At 37.6% G+C, this 25,124-nt stretch overlaps 1 protein-coding gene across 1 annotated transcript in view; it reads left to right on the forward strand.

Moving 5' to 3' along the window:
• The window catches only part of LOC122796926 (collagen alpha-6(VI) chain-like), a 1,619,258-nt gene that overhangs the window by 584,810 nt on the left and 1,009,324 nt on the right, over positions 1–25,124 (forward strand). The window contains exons 11-12 of the mRNA XM_044065693.1: positions 17,992–18,272; positions 21,310–21,868. Of these exons, the coding sequence (XP_043921628.1) occupies positions 17,992–18,272; positions 21,310–21,868 (840 nt within the window). The remainder of the gene's footprint in view (positions 1–17,991; positions 18,273–21,309; positions 21,869–25,124) is intronic.

Genomic DNA, 25,124 nt, shown 5'->3' on the forward strand with positions numbered 1-25,124 from the left:
CCTACACATGATACTCACACAGAAAAAGTCTGTCCATGTGTAACGCCACATCATCAGCTGCTCAAAGTACACCATCATGTGATAGTAGGTGGTCAATGCATTATAGTATTTGTTCATTAATTCATGCAAAGCATATTATCATGTGACAGTATGAAAGTAAATCCCATTAACTGCAAAGCTTTGCTGAGCATTATGCTCAGTTTTATACTGACACGCAGTGTTATTTTTTTATTAATTCATTCATCCATTTATTTATTTATTTTCTGCTACAAAATGTTATTTTTTTCTGTACAAAATTTCTTAAAAAAAGGCAGTTTCATTTAAATGCATAGCATCTCAGAGGACAGGGTGCAAGTACCTTGTACTAAAATTTGTTATTTGGACTTTCAGAATAAAACAAACTGAATAAAGTATAAAAGTATCTACTCACATTACTTTTAAAATAAATAATTAACATTATGTTGGCTTCAGCTCTTGCCCATGTTGATAATTTGCCAAATTACATGATTGTGTTTCTAGTATTGCTATGGATGCACAACAGATGAATAGAAGTTGCTCCACACTGTTGTGTAATTTTTGTGATATCTGAGACTTGAAGCTTATACATTTGTCATTATGTCAGGTATATCAGATGTATGAACATTTTTAGTTTATTCCAGGATTTATCTACAGTGGCAATATGTAGAAAATGTGATGAACTCCTATTACTTATACTAAAACTGGAAACAGAATAACGAAGCAAGATTTAAAATGTGAGGTGGTTTAAACAGACAGGTCTTTAACAACTGAAAACTGAGCTGAATGAAACAAAAAAATACTGAATCAGATAGAATGGACAAAAATATCAAATCCAGTATTAATAGCAGCTGAACCCAGGAGGAGTAAACTGATACACACACACACACACATGTATATCTATGTATCTCTCTCTCTCCATATATATATATATATATATATATATATATATATATATATATATATATATATACATATATAATTTTTTATAATTTTATTATTTTTTAAGATTCTCCAGGTGTGTCTTCAGTGTTTTATTGCATGGAGTTTAAAAATGTTGTCATAGTATAACTTACTTCTAATTAAACTACAGTCTATTTCTCTAAGTTTTATGTATCCTATTAACCTATACCTTTTTACAAATATATTATTTATATGTAATGTAAACTTTAGATCTTTATCAAGTTATATACTTAGATCATTGTAAGATATTGTGGATTCTTTATCAATCAGCCTAGAACAAAAAGTGATTGCTTTGCTTACTTTGGTTTACTTTTTTATTACTATATTATTCTGAACTGACAAAGAATTCAGGCTCTTTAACTGTAAGATATTCTGATCCTCCTGACATGTAATAATGTTTCTAACTTTTATATAATCTGCATAAAAGTGTTTGAAAACATGATTTAGAAATAAGTTGGATACATAAAAGCAACAAAGGTGCAGATCAAGAGCTGATTCTTGAAGGTTGTCTGCCCTTAGCCTTCTTCTTCTTCTTTCGGCTTTTCCCGGTTAGGGGTCGCCACAGCGGATCACCTTGTCCGCACATTGAATGGCAGTGGAGTTTTACGGTGTCGAGTTGCCAGCCCGGCGCCCAACCTTCCACAGAAGGCACACTCACACGCACACCTAGGGCCAATTTAGAGTGTCCAATCCACCTGCAGCATGTCTTTGGGATGTGGGAGGAAACCGGAGCACCCGGAGGAAACCCACGCGACCACAGGGAGGACATGCAGACTCCGCACAGAAGGCACCCCAGCCGAGGATCGAACTGGAGAACCTCTTGCTGTGAGGCGGCAATGCTAACCACTGCACCACCGTGGCCGCCCTATTGTCTGCCCTTAGCCTACCAAACTATAATATTCTTCCAACTCAGCAGTCAAGCTTTGCCAGACAGTCATTCCCCATCCCATGTGACCAGATGTATAAAAATCCCCATGCTGTTTAACTAGCTGATCAGTAATGTACGGCAAATGCTGTCAAAATACAACCAAAATGGAATGACGTCAAGTGGTGTAAAAAAAACAAGGTGTTTAAAATTAATTATATAGTCAAATCATGCAAATGCAACTTAAAAAAGCAACCCAAAAATGAGTTGTGGTTAACCTGGATAAGCAGAGCTTTCAAGCAGTCAAAATGGTTGTAAATAAATCTGAGCAGCAGTGTTTACATCATTGCTATTATTTCTGATAAATGAATTAAAATGCGATTAAACAAATTGAATGCTAACTCTCCGAAGGTATTTTTTTTATATACAAACTGTCCTGATCATATGTCCATATTCAAAAACTTCCCAAAATGATATTTGCAGTCATGTAAAATAAATAGAAATATTCTTGTCTTTATTTGGCTGTTAGTTTTCAGTAGCAGCACCTACACCATGCCACACAGAAAATTAAAATTGCCTATTTTAATACATCAGTCTCTTTTTATTCACATCACTGCAAATATATCAAAACATCAATGTATGTTTTTATTATGATTTTTCACAGCTCTAATGCTCAGATCACAAATTCTCAACCCTACACCGATTAAAGTTGTTGTTAACATGTAACCAAATTGCATAGTTCATAACAATTTTTGCAGGGTGCAAGCTTACCCTGGTCCCCAAGCACCAAATTTATAAATTAATAAACCAACGTCAGGGTCATACAACACTGGAGGAAAAGAGAATGTCCCTTAAACTATATGCGGCAGCCTTGAACACCCATTTTCTTGCTGTTACAGAATTTGTAACTAAGTTTCCCCATCTCCCATATGGGGGCCTGCAAGCAAGTCCAATACATCAATTTAATAACACTACACCTTTGCCCTCATAGGTTCAAAGGTTCATAGGTAGGTACTAGGCTATCGGCCCAAGGGCCTACATAAGCCTAGCCAGCAAGGTTCCATGGTTTACGCCACCCAAGAAAGTTATTTTCCTGTGCCACTGTCGAGCAGAGACACAGAAGTGATCTCTAATTTTACATTGCTATTGCAGAGTAAGCCAATGTCTGGCATTAAGAACTGTTTGCTATTCTTCCTTCTATCGAGTAATCCTTTTCACCAGTTCAAAGCCTGACTTCTTGCTGGGTTCATTTATGTAATTATAACTTTTTCAGTGGCAATATTACAGCATCTTCTTGCATAATTTATTTTCAAATATTCTTTTTTTGTGCTCTACCCTTTACTTATTCTGCTTCCAAAATTAGAAGTAAAATGTATTTGCCAGAAGAGACAGTATAAGATTATGGCTGTCCATGCATTCTGTCATTTTTAAAATGGTTCAAAACTTAGGTAAATGTTCAGTCCTGAGTGATACCTGTGATGGTTATGTACCACTCCAGTAGTATAAAACAAACAATGAGGAGCCAAAACAGGATCCAAACTTGTAATCTCACCACAACAACTCGACCACAATGTAGGCAAATAAGGCACCGGCTTAGAACACGAAGATAAAAAGATTTTTATTCCTTTCGATAGCAAAAGACTGAGCGCTTTCACCAGTCAACTTGGTATCATCAGAGTCATAGTCACTCCATAGTCAGAGTCACTCCAGTAGTATCTCCATCCCTGGTTAAATCTGACCACAAACTAGTTACCCACTCCTTTCCAGCGCAGAATTCTGAATCAAAGCATTTCAGATTTAACAAATCTACTTAAACTGTACAATGGGTTATTGAAATTTTTTTGCAGTATCACAAGTCACTATGTAGCCTCAATTGCTATTTATACAATAGAGTTCAACTCCCACTTAAGAAAAGTGTATAGAACTGGCAGTCCCTATTAAAAACATATATACTGAGAAATTTGAAAACAAGCCACTCTGGCGATCCACCAATATAAACAGGCTCCATTACAAAAGGGATAAAAAAAAACTTCTAAAGTTTTATAATAACTCTAACTCTACTGAAATTAAAGATACTATCAAAAAAGTGCATCAAAGGACTTAAAGCTATCATCAATAAGATCAAAGCCAAGCACAAATGGAAAATAGCATCAGAAGCCAAGGATAATTATAAAACTTTATTTGGTTCATTGGAAAATTAAGAAATAGCACCAAGCAGTATCCTGAACTAATCTAAAATGGCATCACTGACTCTGACCCAAAACGCATAGCTAATAAAATTGCAGGTAAATTTACAGCCAACTTTACCCTGGAATACATTCATTGAAGTTCAACAAATCCCTGAATCCTTTGCATCTCCTTAGGTTATCAAGAAACATGTCCTAACTTTGGTCTCAAATATAGTCTCCATGGGACCCGACAGCTCACCCAGATGCCCAATAAACAGCATTAAGCATGCCCCTGAGGCATCCCTCTTGAACTTATTTAACATATACAGCACAGCCATAGGCTATGCCCCTGAAGTATGTTGAACTACTTCATGAGCAGATGTCCTGCCTCAAACTTTGGAAAGTACAGACTCATCCGGTTAACACATCTAAATTGTAAAGACATGGAATACTTTGTATCTGATGTCATAAACTGCCATATCAAAAATGTCATACAGCAAGACCCTCAACAGTTTGATTTTGACAAAAAGAGGTCATGTCTACTTAATATTGCAAACTTCTTCAAGAATTCAAGTATTGCAGGGGTGCTCTCTGGAACCTTGAACTAGGTCTCAGTTACTGCACATATATCGATGTTCTCCATTTTTAGGAGTGCATTTTGAGGTTTAGACTTCTAGCATTGAGTAGCATTACCTTCAGATTTTGCATTCTTGTATCTGTTACAGTGGTGATTTTGTCCTTTGAACCTTGCCTAAAAAAGGCACTGTAGGAGTGGCAAGAGCTTTAGCCATCAACCTGAATCCCAGGGGTGACAGGTGCAGACCATCTCTGGCAAAGCATCGTGGTTTGTCGATCATGTCATCCCAGGCAGACAGATACTGGATCCCCTTTGAATGACACCAGAAGCTTAGCCAATTGTTGAAGTCAGTCATTCTGTCCTCATACTGTGGTATCATTGTGGGTGAAGGCAGGATGCTACTCAGGGCTAGGGTCATACCTGCCTGGGCCACATGATCTGAGAGCTCTTCTATGTCTCTTTTCATTTAGTCCAGGGAGGTAAGTCTCAAGTCATTCACTCCATTATGAACAATGACAGAGTCGTATCTGTACATGCTGTGGAGTGACTTGAGTGCATGCATTATGTGGAGTATCCTGGCAACCGACAGGCATCTGACTGTAATTTTCTCCTTGTTCAGCCTGGTGATTGGGAGATCAGTGTGCCGGACTATAGAGTCACCTTCTTAAGACAGAAGTGTTAAGCTTCACGACACCCATACAGATGGGCAATAGAGTTACGACTGCTGAATCCTACACAGATGCACTTTATAAGCACTCACACAAGTGCATGGATCATGTTATCCCTAACAGAACTAAGATGCTATCCTCCAAAAAAAAAAAAGAAGCCAATCTGGTGGTCCCCTGCTATAAACAAACTCTACAACAGAAGAAAGAAACTTGCAAAAAAGAATCAAATCCCATGACTGGAAGAACTCCCTGTTCAGCCTCAATAAGAAGCTGAGATCCCTCATAAAATCCTCCAAAACTAGTTATGAAAAGAAAATCACCACTGATTCTAAAGATAACCACAAAGCATTCTATAGCCATGTCAAGAATCTCAATGGCAACACTCAGATCTGCTCTGAGTTACAGCACAATTACACTAAATATCCAGAACCAACTGATATTGCCAACATCCTGGCAGATAGGTTCAGTGCTAACTTTACCCCCCCTCACTCCCTAAAGGGCCCATCTCTATACTGGAATCATGCAAAGTTCCTGTAATCATGGTTGCACAGGTAAAAAACACACTCTCCAAAGCCAAGAACACAGCATCCATGAGACTGACAACATCCCAGTCTGCATTCTACATGAACTACAGAATGAACTGGCATCCCACCTAAGCACCGTGTTCAGTCATAGCCTCACCTCAGGTTTTGTGCCCACTGAATGGTGCACAGCAATGGTTATCCCACTCCACAAAGGGGGAGCCACCACGGAACCTGGGAACTACCGCCCCATTAGCCTAACGAGCCTGGTCTGCAAGGCCACGGAATGTATCATCATGGAACTTTTAAACAAAGACATTGGTAATCTCCAAACTCTGGACTCCACCCAGTCCGGGTTTGTAAAAGGCAGATCATGTCTCCTAAACCTGATTGACTTCTTTGAAGCAGTCACCAAATCCATAGACGAGGATAAGGTGGTTCACACAGCCTATCTAGATCTCGCCAAGGATTTTGACACCATCCCCCACTCTGGAATTATAGATAAACTCACTAAACTAGGTATAAATCCCTATGTCACAAGATGGGTTGCCAACTGGCGCACTGACAGAACCCGCACTGTGAAAGTAGCAGACTCCAAATCTGACTTCAGACCAGTGACAAGTGGAGTACCGCAGGGTTCAGTCCTGCAGGCTAACACAGAAGGTCTTTGGCTAATGAAGTTCACAGATGACTGCAAACTAGGAGCCATAATTGAAACTTCTAATGATGTGGACATCCTACAAAAGGGCCTCACTGAGACAGATGCCTGGTGTCAAAGCCATGGCCTCAAGCTCAATGCCAAAAAGTGCATTGTCATCCCTTTTGGTAAAAACTCTGTACCCATGAGCTACCACATAGGTGGTAGTCTACATAACACTGAAAGTGTGATACGATACCTTGGCACACAGGTGGACAGTAGTCTCTCCTTTGTTAATCACATCGCCACAGTAGTCAGGAAATCCTTCTATGTGGCACACCTCATCACAAAAGGTTTCTCATCCAGGAAAAAAGAGGTCATTGTTCCCCTCTACTCATCACTCAATGGACTTATTATAGAGTACAACGCCCCTTTTGGTATGTACCTCACAAGACATCTACAACAACTGTAAAGGCAGCAGAAATACCTCACAAAGAGGATTACCAGCCTCAAACAGATGCCCTATGCAGTCCGTCTCAAAAATCTCCAGCTTTACTCCGTCTCATATTGCCTACTCGGAGGCGATCTCTGCCTAACATACAAAGCTATGCCAAACCCAGAGCTGTTGGACATGCTCCACTTAATGAAATCCCAATCCCTCTGAGCTACACGCTCTAGGTACCTAAACCTTGTCACCACAATAAACAGAACATGCTGGAGTGACAGATTCCTGTCCCAGAGACTTTCCATACTTTGGAAAAAACTGCCTACCTATATCAAGCAAAGCTCCTCATTAGCACTCTTCAAGAAAAATCTTGATGATTGGATAGGAAATAGGAAATTCACCCCAGGGATTATCTCTGTGGTGCTGCTCAACAGGGGCACAGGAAAATAATTTTCTTGGGTGGCGAAAGCGAGGGTTCCTTTTTGGCTAGACTTGTATAGGCCTAGGGCCGATAGCCTAGTACCTAGCTATGAACCTATGAACCTATAATAAAGAAGTTATCATCCAGCCAACTCCATTTTGTAGACAGATAAAGCTCTGACTATGTTACAGGTGACCTAAGTTTAATTAGCATCCTAGGTATTTGTAGGAGCTGGAGCTCACCCATTATGTGGTGGAGGATTGTGGCTCTGGCTTACCTCATAAAAATAACTATTGATCACGCTAGGTGTCTGTTTTCTCAAGTTACAAACTGGAGACCATGCTACTCCAGTGTAATTGCTATGCATAGCTAAGAGGAAATGGTATGCGAAGGTATGCATCCTAGCAAGGAGTACTAAATGCAGACTTGGAAGAGCAACCAAGAGGGGAGGGGACTGCTCCTTTGTAAAGGGAGTAGGCAGTCTCCCAGGACCAGCAAGCTGGTCCACTCCCTGTCGCCTGACTCTCACCAAGGAATGGAGGGATGATGAAGGTTCTGAAGCAGGTACAAATGGGTCACAGGGATACCCAGCTCCTTTTTCCTATACAAAACAAGCCAACTAGTCAATGGTAGCGAAACCATTAGGCAATGTACTATGAGGGAACAAAAAATAAAAAAAGAAGGTATCATCCCTCTGTGTTTTAATTAGACCAATTATATAGTACAATGCTCCACTTTGGTATGGGCATATCCAGACACATCACACACCTAGAATTTCCACAGTAGTTCCTAATTAAAATAAATAGTAGTCTAAAGACCCTTTTGGTGACCAACAGGCTTTAAGTCCTTTCTCCACACTTGTACTTTTATGTACTCTTACATGCAAATCTGTCTTTTTTTTTCTTTTTTTCGGATTAAAATAGAATTACACATAACAGCAAAATAATGTACATGTTCCAAATATGTATTATTTATTTAACCATCACTATATAGACAACTTTATTTAAGCTTCAAACTGAAAAAAATAAATGTTGACTAATATCAAGTAATGGTTGCAAGATTTCATAGCATTCCAAAACTTGCCAAATATAGCTTCTGTTTAACAAGTCAAATGACTTAGAAGCATCTAATTTTATCAAACTAATACATATTTAATTCTTCATTATTATTGACAAAATCACATACTAATGATCAAAGTATTTTATTAGCTTTGGCCATATTCTTATTTGCACAAAATCCAAACTGAATAGGAAGTGCAACAATAATTTCCTATTAACTGCCTTAGCATTTATTTCCTAGTCAATATTTAATGGGGAAAAGGGTTGATAAAGATTTTGTTTTAGAATATCTTTCCCTTCTTAATACCATTTTTGTTATGGCCATAGTTTTGGACTCTCCCATTTCAAAATAGGCATTAAATTGGATATTTTATGTAGCTACAGGGCTATTTAATTCATAAATGTTTGATTTAATTCATCAATAAACCCATTGGGCCTTGGTGCATTAGTTATTTTTTTAAACTAATGATATCATTTGTATCAGTTAAGGAGGTTGCATACTCTGGAAAGTTGTTTTACCCATTTTTTCAACTTATTGTTTTTTGACTATCTTAGTTTTATATTCCCCTAAAATAACTATTTATCATTTTGTCTATTTTATCTTGTTTCGATATCATGGTACCATCTATGTCCTATAACTATATAATTACATTTTTAGAATGGTTACTTCTTTACCCACTTGATCCTGATCAAAATACAAACTAAAAAAATTTGTTGTGAGCAATCTCTTGATTTAATTCATTCTTAGTTTACTCTGTTGATGTAAATTATCCTTCCATAGTGGAAAATACTTATCATCATTTATTGTTAACATGTGATGTAAAAATGGCATCTGTGTCTTTCAATTTAAGTAAATTTTCCATTAAAAAGTTACGATTAAATATTTTCATATGGCAATATAGAAAGGCTTTGCATTTAGCATTTAAAGATAACATTGTATTGGAATTATCCAACAAATAATTATTTATTTCATTTTTAATATAATCTATTTAAAGAGAGTTTTAAACCAATGAGATTGAACTTTTCTTTTAACTACATTCTTTTTGCATTAAATATAATGCAAATTTGCATATATCATGCAGTGGTTAGACCATACTAAATATTCAGGTTCTTGAAATTTCACTATCTGGTACAAATCATGTGACATAAAAAAACATACTAGAACATAATTTATCTGAGTGAGAAACATGCATAAGTCTTTCTGCTGTTAATGTCTAGCAAATATATTAACATGTTTCTACTGTTCTTTTGCTCTAGAATTAAGTGAAACCATGTAACTTTTTGCTTTATGAACTGTAGTTATAGCACATACGTTTATAGTATGTTGCCATCTGGTTAAGTATTTTTTTTCTCTGCTGCTAATTTCTAGCATAAATATTAACATGTTTCTATTGGTTTATGTTCAGTTATTGTACTTGATTTTATGTTTTATGAACAGCACAGTTACTGGCTACTGTAATCAATTATTAATAATATGAGACATTTCTGTTTGTGAAAAGTGTTAGGCCATTGACTAGTTTTTTTTCATATATGCTGCTTATTCAAAGGGTGGAAGCTAACTGAGATAGGCATTCTACCTGTCCTTCTAAAATCTGTAAACCTCCATCAGCAGTCCCAAACTTGCATACCAACAAATATCTCATTAGCTATTTATTTTCCATCTGTCCTTCTAAACTGTAGAAAATTCCATTTAGTAATACCAAACTTGCACACCTAGACTTATCTCCAGTTAGCTGCCTTATTTTCCTGTTTAAAAGCTGTAAAGCAGAAATGCAAAGCTGTGAAATATAGTGCACTACTTTTGTTGACTAAATACTACTTAATGGAGCAGGGTATAGACAAATAATACTTTGTTTACCCTGTTCAATCATCAAACACACCTAAGTATTTTAATCACCCTCTTTCACCCAGTGTACTGAGCATAGTATGTCTGACAATTCCTGTTGTAAAAGTTAACATAATCGCACTGCAAAGTAACTTTTACAGCTGAATTTCACTCCAGTTAAAAAAAGTACAAAAAAGCAATACTTTCAGTTAAAACCTATGTAAGGCCATTTCCATGAATCAAATTAAACTTAATGAAATATCATGTTTCCCCCTCACTTCTGCATCAGTGTATTCAGTACAGAAGTATTGAATCTGCTGAGGGGCACCCTCACCCCCACACACACCCACAAGCCTTATATATACTGCTGAAGTTGAAGCTAAATAAACACTTTAGCATATTTTACTCAAGCAGTGTAAAATTTCCCTCAAAAAGCAATAAAAGCTCATAACAATAAAATTAAATGGTGTGGTTCACTTCAAGTATATAGAGTTCATAGACCTTGCTTTTGTATCTGTAAGTATTTTACCTCATTGTTTTTGGTGGAAAACCATATGTTGGAGGGAGCAACTGCACCTGATTGGCCTTCCCCTCATCTCAGTTGTTCTTCAGCTACTATAGCCTCATTTCAAGCCAGAGTCACTGGAATATTGCCTGTTGCAGTTAACTTAGGTGTATGTTAACAGTAATCTAGCAGCTTGTGTTACTGTCTTTAAAATTATCATGACTTGTCTTATCTTCTGTCTCACTGCAGTTTTACATATTGTTTTCCTGGTACTTACTCCACCATGGGCCAGTCCACTGTTTAGCCCATGCTATGCTCAGACTTCACTCCGTTCCCTTACCCTACCCCCAATTTCCATGTACCCCCACTAAATCTAAACTTATACCTCACTTACTCCACCTCCTCTAATCATCCTCCTATCCTGTGCCTAGCTGCACTATCCAATCACAAACTGTTCTCATCATGCCATTCCCATCCACTTCTGTTCTGAGTTCCCTCTCAAATCTCACTCTACTTCCTCCCCATCAAAACCTACCTCTTCTCCACATTATCATTGCTCATTACCTCACCATACTACTAGATTTTTACACCACCAACCATGCTGTCTCCCTCCTGTACCATCTTATTCATCCTCCTTTTCTAATTCCTACATCCCCACCAGTAGTAGTAGTAATAATAATAATAATAATAATAATAATAATAATAATAATAATAATAATAAATAAGCACACCTCATCCATTCCTTCATCCTCCCTTATCCACTAGATACTCAAAAATCTCTTCAAGCTTATTTTCCATAACTCCACACCACTGTTGTAACTCCAAAAATAACTAAAAAAATGATCCCAATGCCAAGGTAGATCTCTGCTAAAAATGACTTAATAAACAAACCATCTTTCTTTCCCATACATCGAATTGGTGACATTCACCCCAATTCAGGTCCCAACCAAACCCTAAACCAAAGAATACACCCTAAAAGTTTAAAAATAGTCACTCCAAACCTTAGAAGCATATGCAACAAAATCCCTGATTTTCATGGCAGGATGACTCAGCACAACCCAGGCATCCTAGCCACAACAGAGACACATTTAAAGCCGGAAATAAAAGTTGTTAAAATACTACCACAAGGTTATAATATTATTAGGCTCAATAGAACACATAAAAATCAGGTATAATAACTATAATAACTCCCTATACCATCACAATCCCAAATTTTGGAAAAGCAGACATCTTAATTTCATTCCTAAAACTTAATAGAGACAAGAGCTTATGCATTGCTGTGCTATATATCCCCTAGGATAAAACATTGTAATACTTGAAAGAACACTATCCTGACAAGCAGATGCAGTCACAAATTAAATTATCTTCCTTGGTGATGTAAACATTTTGACTGGCAGTCTTTATCCACAAACTCAGCAAATAACAGCATGGACCTCTTTGGATTAACTTAACTTATTAATGCACCAACAAGATATAGCAAGATAACTCAACAACATATCCTTGACTGGATTCTGGTACCATACCATCTAGTTTTACCTCCTCAGGTATCCCCCCGATACACTACGTGACCACCTGCTAGCTTATACCCACAGGAGTATTACACAACTAACAAAGGAACATAAACTCAAAACTACCCGTAATCTCTTCAAATTCTCCAAAGCAGTTAACTGGTCCATCCTTAAAATAACCTGTTAAATGATGCAGTTGAAAACTTCAGCGCAACATTTCTAAATATTCTTAATTCCTTAGCCCCACAGCATACAAAAATAATTAAAAATAGCCAATCCATACCCCATGGCTCACCAACCAATACAAACTCCTTATGAAAGACAGGGACAAAGCATGGCTAAACTGGCAAAAGAATACAAATGACAAAAAATGGCAGCTAATCAGACAGCTAAAATACCAAGTCAAGAAGAAAGTTAATAGAGATAAAAAAAATCTTATTATATTCACCTACAAGATAGCCATAAAACAACCCTAAAACATTCTGGTCCTCTATATCCTCTCTCTTCAGCCCAGGTACAAAAAGGATCCCAGTCCATACCTAGACATTCCCCATCTTCAAACAGCTAACTATTTCAATACACGCTTCATAGAATGCATAGCTGTCTTAATCTCAAACTCACCTAATAACCCTCCTTCTACACAGCTAACTTCCCCTACCTTAGACCCTAGTACATCCCCTTCACAAAACCCACCTAACTGCATCCTCTCCAATACACACTCAAACAACTCCACCCATTTTGCCTTTTTAACCAGTTTCTATAACTCTCATAAATAAGCTTTTACATAAACTAAAACATTGTATCTCCTCAGCCAGAAATTTTCCCCCAGAATACCTCAGTCTAGTTGCAGATGCAATAGCATACCCAATCAACTTTCTTATTAATAGATCAATAACAGAATCCTGTTTCTGTAACTTATAGAAAAATGGCACATACTATCCCCTTACATAAATGAGGTAATTCCACTGACATTACAGATTTCTGTTCCATAGCCATCCTGTCTCCCCTCTTTAAAAATCCACTTGAAAGATTTATGCATCAACAATTTCTCCACTATCTCTCTTACAAAATAAGCTAGTCACCAATATGCAAAATGGATTTCATCTAGAATACAGCATTTCTCCTACAATACTATCATTTACAGATAGTGTTAATAAAACTTGCATCTGCAATACTTTCAGATCTATCAAACGTCTTTAACATGGTCTCTCACATTAAACTTCTCAATCAGCTTTACACCCTGGGTCTATCATCTCCATCTATTTTATGGCTACCTTCCCAAAAAGCAACAAGCTGTAAAATAGCAAGGATCTATCTGCATACCTTCCCACTTCTACAGGAGTCCCACAGGGATCCATCCTTGGCCCACTACTACTTAATATGTTTATCAATGACTTACATTCATCTTCTTGGGAAGGCACCTTAAATCAATATGCAGGTGACTCTAGCATCATCTGCTCTTCAGACACCATAACCCACCCCAAAATACAGTCGAAAAGCTGTCATCTCCATTGAAACCTGGGTTACAAAAGCACAATTCTTACTTAGTTCCCAAAAACCAAACTCTTCCTCTTTACCCCAAAACCCTATACCCCTAACAAAGTATTTTTCAAAATCTTTTCAGCTAATGGCACTGAAATTGAATTAGTCCATCATACCAAACTAAGTCATAATAGATGATAATATTACATTTTGACCTTCACATCTAAAATAATATCAAGAAAACCCATCAAAAACTAGGCATGCTTTACAGAAACAAACATTTTCTGAGCATAACCGCAACAAAAATGCTCCGGACAAAACCTATCTTCTGCCCTACCCAATATATCTAGCAGCAATTCTAACCAGGTTTGCAATCATCCATAACAAAAAACAACTTGTAAGTTGCTGCAACAAAATTGCCAAGTTTGCTATTAATTTATCTTCCTTTACCCAACTGTAAAGCTCTGCATACCCTTAGTTGGCTGAAACTCCCTCTCCACCTCTCCAACATTCAACTTATCACAAAACATAAAATCATAAAAAAAAATTAGCCTGCCCATCTCTTACCCCTTTAATAAACATATATTTCCATAGAAGGAATTCTCAGATTAGAAGACAAACAACTTCTCACCATAAATAAACCAAATAAATCCCTTTGACGTACTCTGTAGCAAAAAAAAAATGTAACTCCTTACCTTTAACCACCAGAACTATTTCTAACATACCCACCTTTAAATGTTCCCTAAGAGAATACTTTACAAAATTGTGAACTGTTCCACTGCCAGTCCTTGCTGAACTTATTATACTTCACTCACCTCTTCAACCTAGATCACACCTCACAACCCTCTCCAGCCTCCTACTACGCTCCTTTCTTTTCCCCACTACTTTACTTTATCTAGTTCATCTCTGCAGACCTTTCCTCTACATCTTTCTCCTTCCTCCCTACTCACCTAAGCTACCTGAAGACACCCTACCTGCACTCTTCTTATAATCTCCTTTCCTCTCCATCCTTATTCCTTCTATAACCATAAAATGGACATCATCTCTTGTACCAAGACAGCACTCAATTTCCCCTCACTGTCTCTAATCATGTAATTTCTAGCATCTCGATTAAATATCTTATTAGAATTGTCTCAGGTATCATTTATTGTATGCTAATGTATGTAACAAGTAATATGACTAATGAGTTTTAACTCACTTATTTCATCCAACTCAAGTTATTGTTTTTTCATTGCACTCTACTATGAAACATATGATGTTATGTTGTCCTATCTCGCTTTCATTCTTAACTGGTTGGGTTCAGAAAAGATCCTCGGTTCCGACTCAGCCTTATGCAAAAATTTGAGGTCTTCTACTAGCTCGTGGATGAAAACCCTATCCCATCATGCCCTAGGAAAGCTCCCTAGATCTTGTTTGCCACTAAAACAAGATTGAGTGCTTTATACTGTCTTTGGCTAAGTGAAGTTATTTCTGATTTTTGATAGTGTTATCTTATATCTTTTAAGGATAGTTTTGTAGTTATTTAGCTGTTTAAACTCTTTAAGCAGATTTGTGTGTTTGCTATTTTTGTTTTTTACTGATTGGCCCTCATTTATCCTCAAGACAATTTTTTCCATACTCTATCCTGTCTAAAGCCCATTTTAATTAGAGAAAGAAAAAAGACCTTAGGTGTCGTCCACAGCTTCAGGCTTCAGACTGTTAAAACACAGTTTATAAATTGCTTAAAAAGTGAAGCTGACAGAATGTAAACTTCACTGAAGTGTGTCGAACTGAAAATAGTTAAATATCCAAGCAATTATTATCCACAGCTTCAAATTTCAGTCTGTTAAAACTCAATTTATTTGAAAGCTTAAAAAGTGAAGCTGACAGAAATGCAGACTTCACTGAATGCTGAAATAATTAGCCTAATAATTAACATCCACAGCTTCAGGCTTCAAGTTGATAAAGCACAGTAAAGAGATGCTTTGTAAATAAAGCTGACAAAAACATATACTTCACGGGAGTGTAAAAAGCTGATGAAATTGTCCAAAGCTGATGAAATTGTCCAGACAATAAGCGCTTTCGGCAGATGCCTTCTCCAGATCGTATAAAAGTTATGTTAGCTCTTCCTGTTTATAAAGGAAACACAATCAAGAGCTGGTAGCTGATAGTCTTTGATGTTCTTAAAGGCACAGGACAATAATAAATGTTCAAAGTGGAGGTTTGTCTCCTATGGTGTAGTTCAATGCTAGAATCATGTATTAATGTTTGGTAGGTTTCTTCTCGATTTTAGAACAGGTTTGAGGGGTACTATTGTATTAAGACCTGGAGGTCGATTGGCTCTAAAATTATTGATCAAAAAGAACTCTCTCAATTCTGTCCTGTTGTGGACATCTCCTTCCCTGATGTTTTGGGTGACCACTTCCACAGCTTTGAACAAGAAATTATGCGTAGGATGGACCAATATATGTGCTGCTAAGGCATTGTGTGGAACTTTCTGATCAATGTCTCTGACATGTCGTAGAATGCAATCCTTTAGTCGTTGGTCAGGTTTACCAAGGTAGAAAGCTTGGCACTTGCAACAGGTAACCAGATATATCATGTGGCTAGTGGTACAATCAGCATAAACATCAAAGAGAAAATTACGTCCGGATACTGTGTGAAGGAAAGTATTACTAGTATCTAGGTAGGGACAAGCTTTACACCTGCAGCATTTAAAAGAACCTTTGCAGTCTGATAGTGGACCACCACGTTTAAAGCCATCTTTATGGCATAGTAATCTCTTGATATTCTTTTTATTCTTGTAAAGAAACCTAGGTCTCTCTCCAATGATGTTCTTTATTTTATCATCCGCTGTCAGAATCGGCCAAAATTTCCTGATCACTTCACAGACTTGTCGGTTGTCTGAACTATAAGTTGTTTAGGTGTTGTGTCATTAGACTGTCTTTGTATTGCTTGTTCAGACCTCTCTGAATAATAAGGTTGACCTCTTTGCTTTTTATGGGCTTGCACCTGCGAAATAGGTGGAAAATTATTTTCCTGGTAAGCCCTATCCTTCAGATATCTACGTAAATTGGATTGCTCTTCCAAGAATTCCTCCTCATCAGTACATAGTCTTGAGACGCTTAAGATTTGGTTGTCAAAGATGTTATCAAAAATATGTCTTGGATGCATGCTCTGCCTATGTAGGAAATGATTTTGCCAGGTCTCTTTCCTATGCACCCCAGTAGAGAGACCTTGGATTGGATGTAAACGTATCTTGACATCCAAGAAATCTATGACTGAGGATGAGTGTTTCATTTTGAACTCAAGGAAGTCAGTGCTGTTGTTAATGAAGCTGACAAAAAGATCCAATTGGTCAATACCTCCTTTCCGTAAACAAAAAACATCATCCACAAACCACCCATAATAGACGAGTTCATTCTTCCAGATATTACCATCATTGAAGATTGTTTTAAATTCCCACTCAGCCAAGACCAAGTTTGAATAACTGTTGGCACATGGAATTCCCATGGCCACACCCCAAGTTTGCAGATAAAAGGTATCTCCATACATAAATATATAATTCTCAAGGACTAATTCCAGCAGAGAACAAAGAGGTTCCATTGTTAGATTATGTCTAGTCAGAAAATCATGTAAGGCCCTCAGGCCATACTCATGGGGATTACAGTGAAGAGACTGGTTATGTCCATAGTTACAAGTAGAAGGTTATCAAAACCATCCAGAGACTTTACAGTGGAGAACAAGTCTTTCAAGAAGCTGCCTGTATCCTTTAGGACAGTGGTGGCATAAGGCAAAGCTTTCTTGAGATCATTTTCTACATACATGGATATGGATTCAGTAATCCATCCTCTCCCAGAAACAATAGGACGTAAGGGAGGGTCCAAAAGATCTTTATATATCTTCGGTAATCCACCAATGTTGGGAAACATAGGATGAGGTGTTTCAAAAATTTCACATAAATCTTGACTAATCCTTCCTTCCATCAATAGATCATAGGTGCTCCCTCTGATACATTCCATTCTCTGATTTACTTCTTTCTTACTCAATTTACGATAAGTCATGTTGTCATCCAACATCAGTAAAACTTTATTACGATACCAGTCTGCATCCATCACTACTATACAGCCACCTTTATCTGCTGGTTTGATCACCAAGCTGTCTCTCCTTCTTAGTTGTTGGAGAGCCTCCTTTTCTTTCCTGTTTAAATTATATAAACAATTCTTAACTTTATCTGTTGTACCTCTCACCTTATTTATCTCATCCTCACACAATTTCATAAAGAGTTCTACTTGAGGATGGTTGACTGGAGTAAATAAACTCAATTTCTTATAGGTCTGCTGTTCTTTCATAGAATCTTCACCAAAGATACATTTCAGGGACACGTTCCTGCAGAACAACCTAACATCCGTCATGAACTCATTCACATCAGTAGAAACAGCTGGAATGAAACTCAGCCCCTTGTTTAACAGGCTGATAACATCAGGATCCAGTGTGGTCTTGGATAAGTTGACTACTAAGTCATTGTCCCCATTAATTAGTCCACAAACTTCTTTCGTTTGCGTTCTTGACTCTGCGTCCTCTGTGGCCTGTACGAGTTCTCCCTCACAAAAACCGGCAACGGCCAGTTTACTGGTAGGTGCGTCATCGCTTCTTTAGGTCTAGTAGCACAATTAATGGTGGTGTTGGCGTTACTAACATCATTGGTATCATTAGCATGAGTACCTCCCAGATCCCTGGTGGCAATACCAGTGTTAACATTAGGAACCTCCTCTCCTGTGGATGGAATCGAAGAGGGAAGAGAAGTTGATGAGGTAGTAGTTGTTCGAGAAGGATGCAAAGTGTTAACAGTCTCTTTTACAGCCACACCTTGTATGGCATTCCTTTGTTTGGTAGATGAAAAATGGGGACGTCCTCAACTTGTATTGTCCTCTCTAGGCCATTCAAAGATATGACCGTTCGTAAAATCCCTATAATCTCAATTTAATTTACCCATTTTTTGTAGTTTAAGCTTATTGTCATAAGTGTTTAAGTTCACTTGTAACTGTTCAATCTAGCATAAATGCTGGTCCTGCAAATCACAACGTTCCAGTTCTATTTGTTTCTTATAAATAAAAGAGGAAATTTGTTCTTCTTCAGGTTTAAAAAAATCGATGAACAGCCTCATGTATTTTTGGCTAGTTTCCAGATTGATCCTTTGCCATTGGGCTAACAGCTCCGGATAGGTGCTTCCATAAGAGGGAAGACATTTAACTCTCATTCCTCTTGGCACTATCTGATGAAACAGGCAAGCTTCCAAATGGAGGTGTTGCCATTGAAGCCTTTTAAGGCGATAAACAGCATTTTCTACTTCACGAAGCGTGTCAGAAAAACTAGTATCTACTGCAAGGTTTGTAGTATTAGGCGCTAAACAGTCACTACTAAAATGAATGGTTAAAATGGATTTGCAATGTCTCTAGAAAAACCAGGAAAGTTGCATGGTTTCACTTTCACTGCTGCTCCTGTTTGCCCTTCTGCATTGTGTAGAGTGGGAGAAACAAACAACAAAACAGGAAATAAATTCTCCTCACCACTACTGAAGACACCGAGGGTAGACAAATAAACAAAGAAAAAAGACCTTAGGTGTCCTCCACAGATTCAGGCTTCAGACTGTTAAAACACAGTTTATAAATTGCTTAAAAAGTGAAGCTGACAGAATGTAAACTTCACTGAAGTGTGTTGAACTGAAAATAGTTAAATATCCAAGCAATTATCATCCACAGCTTCAAACTTCAGGCTGTTAAAATTCAATTTATTTGAAAGCTTAAAAAGTGAAGCTGACAGAAATGCAGACTTCACTGAATGCTGAACTTATTAGCCTAGTAATTAACATCCACAGCTTCAGGCTTCAAGTTGATAAAGCACAGTAAAGAGATGCTTTGTAAATAAAGCTGACAAAAAAATATACTTCACTGGAGTGTAAAAAGCTGATGAAATTGTCCAAAGCTGATGAAATTGTCCAGACGATAAGCGCTTTCGGCAGATGCCTTCTTCAGATCATATAAAAGTTATGTTAGCTCTTCCTGTTTATAAAGGAAACACAAGCAAGAGCTGGTAGCTGATAGTCTTTGATGTTCTTAAAGGCACAGGACAATAATAAATGTTCAAAGTGGAGGTTTGTCTCCTATGGTGTAGTTCAATGCTAGAATCATGTATTAATGTTTGGAAGGAACAGGAAGAGCTAACATAACTTTTAAACGATCTGAAGTAGGCATCTGCCGAAAGTGCTTATCGTCTGGACAATTTCATCATCTTTGGACAATTTCATCAGCTTTTTACACTCCAGTGAAGTATATGTTTTTGTCAGCTTTATTTACAAAGCATCTCTTTACTGTGCTTTATCAACTTGAAGCCTGAAGCTGTGGATGTTAATTACTAGGCTAATTATTTCAGCATTCAGTGAAGTCTGCATTTCTGCCAGCTTCACTTTTTAAGCTTTCAAATAAATTGAGTTTTAACAGCCTGAAGTTTGAAGCTGTGGATGATAATTGCTTGGATATTTAACTATTTTCAGTTCAACACACTTCAGTGAAGTTTACATTCTGTCAGCTTCACTTTTTAAGCAATTTATAAACTGTGTTTTAACAGTCTGAAGCCTGAAGCTGTGGACAACACCTAAGGTCTTTTTTCTTTGTTTATTTGTCTACCCTCGGTGTCTTCAGTAGTGGTGAGGAGAATTTATTTCCTGTTTTGTTGCTTGTTTCTCCCACTCTACACATGGCAGAAGGGCAAACAGGAGCAGCAGTGAAAGTGAAACCATGCAACTTTCCTGTTTTTTCTAGAGACATTGCAAATCCACTTTTAACCATTAATTTTAGTAGTGACTCTTTAGCGCCTAATACTACAAACCTTGCAGTAGATGCTAGTTTTTCTGACACGCTTTGTGAAGTAGAAAATGCTGCTTATCACCTTAAAAGGCTTCAATGGCAACGCTTGCATTTGGAAGCTTGCCTGTTTCATCAGATAGTGCCAAGAGGAATGAGAGTTAAATGCCATCCCTCTTATGGAAACACCTATCCGGAGCTGTTAGCCCAATGGCAAAGGATCAATCTGGAAACTAGCCAAAAATACATGAGGCTGCTCATCGATTTTTTTAGACCTGAAGAAGAACAAATTTCCTCTTCTATTTCTAAGAAACAAGAAGAACTGGAACGTTGTGATTTGCAGGACCAGCATTTATGCTAGATTGAACAGTTACAAGTGAACTTAAACACTTATGACAATAAGCTTAAACTACAAAAAATGGGTAAATTAAATCGAGATTATAGGGATTTTATGAATGGTCATATCTTTGAATGGCCTAGAGAGGACAATACAAGTCGAGGACGTCCCCATTTTTCAACTACCAAACAAAGGAAAGCCATACAATATTTGGCTGTAAAAGAGACTGTTAACACTTTGCATCCTTCTCGAACAACTACTACCTCATCAACTTCTCTTCCCTCTTCGATTCCATCCACAGGAGAGGAGGTTCCTACTGTTAGCACTGGTATTGCCACCAGGGATCTGGGAGATACTCGTGCTAATGATACCAATGATGGTAGTAGCTCCAACACCACCATTAATTGTGCTACTAGACCTAAAGAAGCAATGATGCACCTACCAGTAAACTGGCTGTTGCCATTTTTGTGAGGGAGAACTCAAACAGGCCACAGAGGACGCAGAGTCAAGAACGCAAACGAAAGAAGTTTGTGGACTAATTAATGGGGGCAATGACATAGTAGTCAACTTATCCAAGACCACACTGGATCCTGATGTTATCAGCCTGTTAAACAAGGGGCTGAGTTTCATTCCAGCTGTTTCTTCTGATGTGAATGAATTCACGACGGATGTTAGGTTGTTCTGCAGGAACGTGTCCCTGAAATGTATCTTTGGTGAAGGTTCTATGAAAGAACAGCAGACCTATAAGAAATTGAGTTTATTTACTCCAGTCAACCATCCTCAAGTAGAACTCTTTATGAAATTGTGTGAGGATGAGATAAATAAGGTGAGAGGTCCAACAGATAAAGTTAAGAATTGTTTCTATAATTTAAACAGGAAAGAAAAGGAGGATCTCCAAAAACTAAGAAGGACAGACAGCTTGGTGATCAAACCAGCAGATAAAGGTGGCTGTATAGTAGTGATGGATGCAGACTGGTATCACAATAAAGTTTTACTGATGTTGGATGACAACATGACTTATCGTAAATTGAGTAAGAAAGAAGTAAATCAGAGAATGGACATATCAGAGGGAGCACCTATGATCTACTGATGGAAAGAAGGATTAGTCAAGATTTATATGAATTTTTTGAAACACCTCATCCTATGTTTCCCAACTTGGTGGATTACCTAAGATACATAAAGATCTTTTGGACCCCCCCCCCTACGTCCTATTGCTTCTGGGAGAGGATGGATTACTGAATCCATATCCATGTATTAAGAAAATGAACTCAAGAAAGCTTTAACTTATGCCACCACTGTCCTAAAGGATACAGGCAGCTTCTTGAAAGACTTGTTCTCCACTGTAAAGTCTCTGGATGGTTTTGATAACCTTCTACTTGTAACTATGGACATAACCAGTCTCTTCACTGTAATCCCCCATGAGTATGGCCTTAGGGTCTTACATGATTTTCTGACTAGACATAATCTAACAACGGAACCTCTTTGTTCTCTGCTGGAATTAGTCCTTGAGAATAATATCTTTATGTATGGAGATACCTTTTATCTGCAAACCTGGGGTGTAGCCATGGGAACTCCATGTGCCAACAGTTATTCAAACTTGGTCTTGGCTGAGTGGGAATTTAAAACAATCTTCAATGATGGTAATATCTGGAGGAATGAACTTGTCTATTATGGGCGGTTTGTGGATGATGTTTTTTGTTTATGGAAAGGAGGTATTGACCAATTGGATCTTTTTGTCAGCTTCATTAATAACAGCACTGACTTCCTTGAGTTCAAAATGAAACACTCATCCTCAGTCATAGATTTCGTGGATGTCAAGATACGTTTACATCCAATCCAAGGTCTCTCTACTGGGGTGCATAGGAAAGAGACCTGGCAAAATCATTTCCTGCATAGGCAGAGCATGCATCCAAGACATATTTTTGATAACATCTTTGACAACCAAATCTTAAGAGTCTCAAGACTATGTACTGAATAGGAGGAATTCCTGGAAGAGCAATCCAATTTACGTAGATATCTGAAAGATAGGGCTTACCAGGAAAATAATTTTCCACCTGTTTTGCAGGTGCAAGCCCATAGAAAGCAAAGAGGTCAACCTTATTATTCAGAGAGGTCTGAACAAGCAACACAAAGACAGTCTAATGACACAATACCTAAACAACTTAGTTGTATGCTTACTTATAGTTCAGACAACTGACAAGTCTGTGAAGTAATCAGGAAATTTTGGCCGATTCTGACAGTGGATGATAAAATAAAGAACATCGTTGGAGAGAGACCTAGGTTTCTTTACAAGAATAAAAAGAATATCAAGAGATTACTATGCCATAAAGATGGCTTTAAACGTGGCGGTCCACTATCAGACCACAAAGGTACTTTTAAATAATGCAGGTGTAAAGCTTGTCCCTACCTAGATACTTGTAATACTTTTCTTCATCCAGTATCTGGACATAACTTTCTTTTCGATGTTTATGCTGATTGTACCACTAGCCACATAATATATCTGGCTACCTGTCGCAAGTGCCAAGCTTTCTACCTTGGTAAAACTGACCAACGACTAAAGGATCGCATTCTACGACATGTCAGAGACATTGATCAGAAAGTTCCACACAGTGCCTTAGCAGCACATATATTGGTCCATCCTATGCATAATTTCTTGTTCAAAGCTGTGGAAGTGGTCACCCAAAGCATCAGGGAAGGAGATGTCCACAACAGGACAGAATTGAGAGAGATCTTTTGGATCAATAATTTTAGAGCCAATCGACCTCCAGGTCTTAATACAATAGTACCCCTCAGACCTGTTCTAAAATCTAGAAGAAACCTACCAAACATTAATACATGATTCTAGTATTGAACTACACCATAGGATACAAACCTCCACTTTGAACATTTATTATTGTCCTGTGCCTTTAAGAACATCAAAGACTATCAGCTACCAGCTCTTGATTGTGTTTCCTTTATAAACAGGAAGAGCTAACATAACTTTTATATGATCTGAAGAAGGCATCTGCCAAAAGCGCTTATCGTCTGGACAATTTCATCAGCTTTGGACAATTTCATCAGCTTTTTACACTCTGGTGAAGTATATGTTTTTGTCAGTTTTATTTACAAAACATCTCTTTACTGTGATTTTTAAAAACTTGAAGCCTGAAGCTGTGGATGTTAATTACTAGGCTAATTATTTCAGCATTCAGTGAAGTCTGCATTTCTGCCAGCTTCACTTTTTAAGCTTTCAAATAAATTGAGTTTTAACAGCCTGAAGTTTGAAGCTGTGGATGATAATTGCTTGGATATTTAACTATTTTCAGTTCAACACACTTCAGTGAAGTTTACATTCTGTCAGCTTCACTTTTTAAACAATTGATAAACTGTGTTTTAACAGTCTGAAGCCTGAAGCTGTGGATGACACCTAAGGTCTTTTTTCTTTGTTTATTTGTCTACGCTCGGTGTCTTCAGTAGTGGTGAGGAGAATGTATTTCCCATTTTAATTAGAGGGCTTCTGTTTCTTTGTCAGCTCATTTAAATTAGAGAGATGTTATTTTGAATTATTTACCTGTAGTTATCCTGCATTTTAGATTAGGCTAGCTAGTTTAAGTTAGAGGGCTGCTTGGCCCATTTAAATTAGAAGCTTTTTTTTTCCCTTATAGTGTGTGTTTAAAAAAAAATATATATATATATATATATATATATATATATATATATATATATATATATATATATATATATTTGTGGTAGTGTTGATATTTGTTGTGCCTTTTTACTGCTAGTTATTGTTGTTGTAGACTGTAGACATGTCTAAACAGCCTAAGGATGCTAAACCCTCGGGTTTTCAAAAATGCATAAAGTGCAGCCAAAAAATGTCCATTACGGATGGGCATACTGTATGCGTGTATACTGCCTCAGAGCGGTACACCTTCAAGAATTGTGAGGTATATGCCACTCTTTCAGCCATAGAGCACTGCTAGAAAGAAAGAACAAATTAATCCTTAGTGGATTACTAAAGACCCACTTTTCAGAAGCTTTTGGAGAAGGTCAGTCTCCTTCTAAATCTAGCCATTCCCTGTCATCCAAATCTGATAAATCGGGAAAAAGATCTTCTTCATCAGAGGCTCAGTCAGAGCCGATACAAAAATTGCCAAAAATGTCATCTTTGGACCCGAAAACTCTCAGGCCTGAGAAGCCTTCCACCCTGGTTCCTTCAGTTTTGGAGCCATTGGTGTTTCAGGTTCAAAGCTGGTCCTCAGAACTGGAACTGGTTTCTCCTACTTTGAGATCCTCTTTACTTCAGGC

Source organism: Protopterus annectens, chromosome 3.part0 (genome assembly GCF_019279795.1).
Source record: "Protopterus annectens isolate FY-2018-M chromosome 3.part0, PAN1.0, whole genome shotgun sequence".
Classification (NCBI taxonomy): domain Eukaryota; kingdom Metazoa; phylum Chordata; order Ceratodontiformes; family Protopteridae; genus Protopterus; species Protopterus annectens.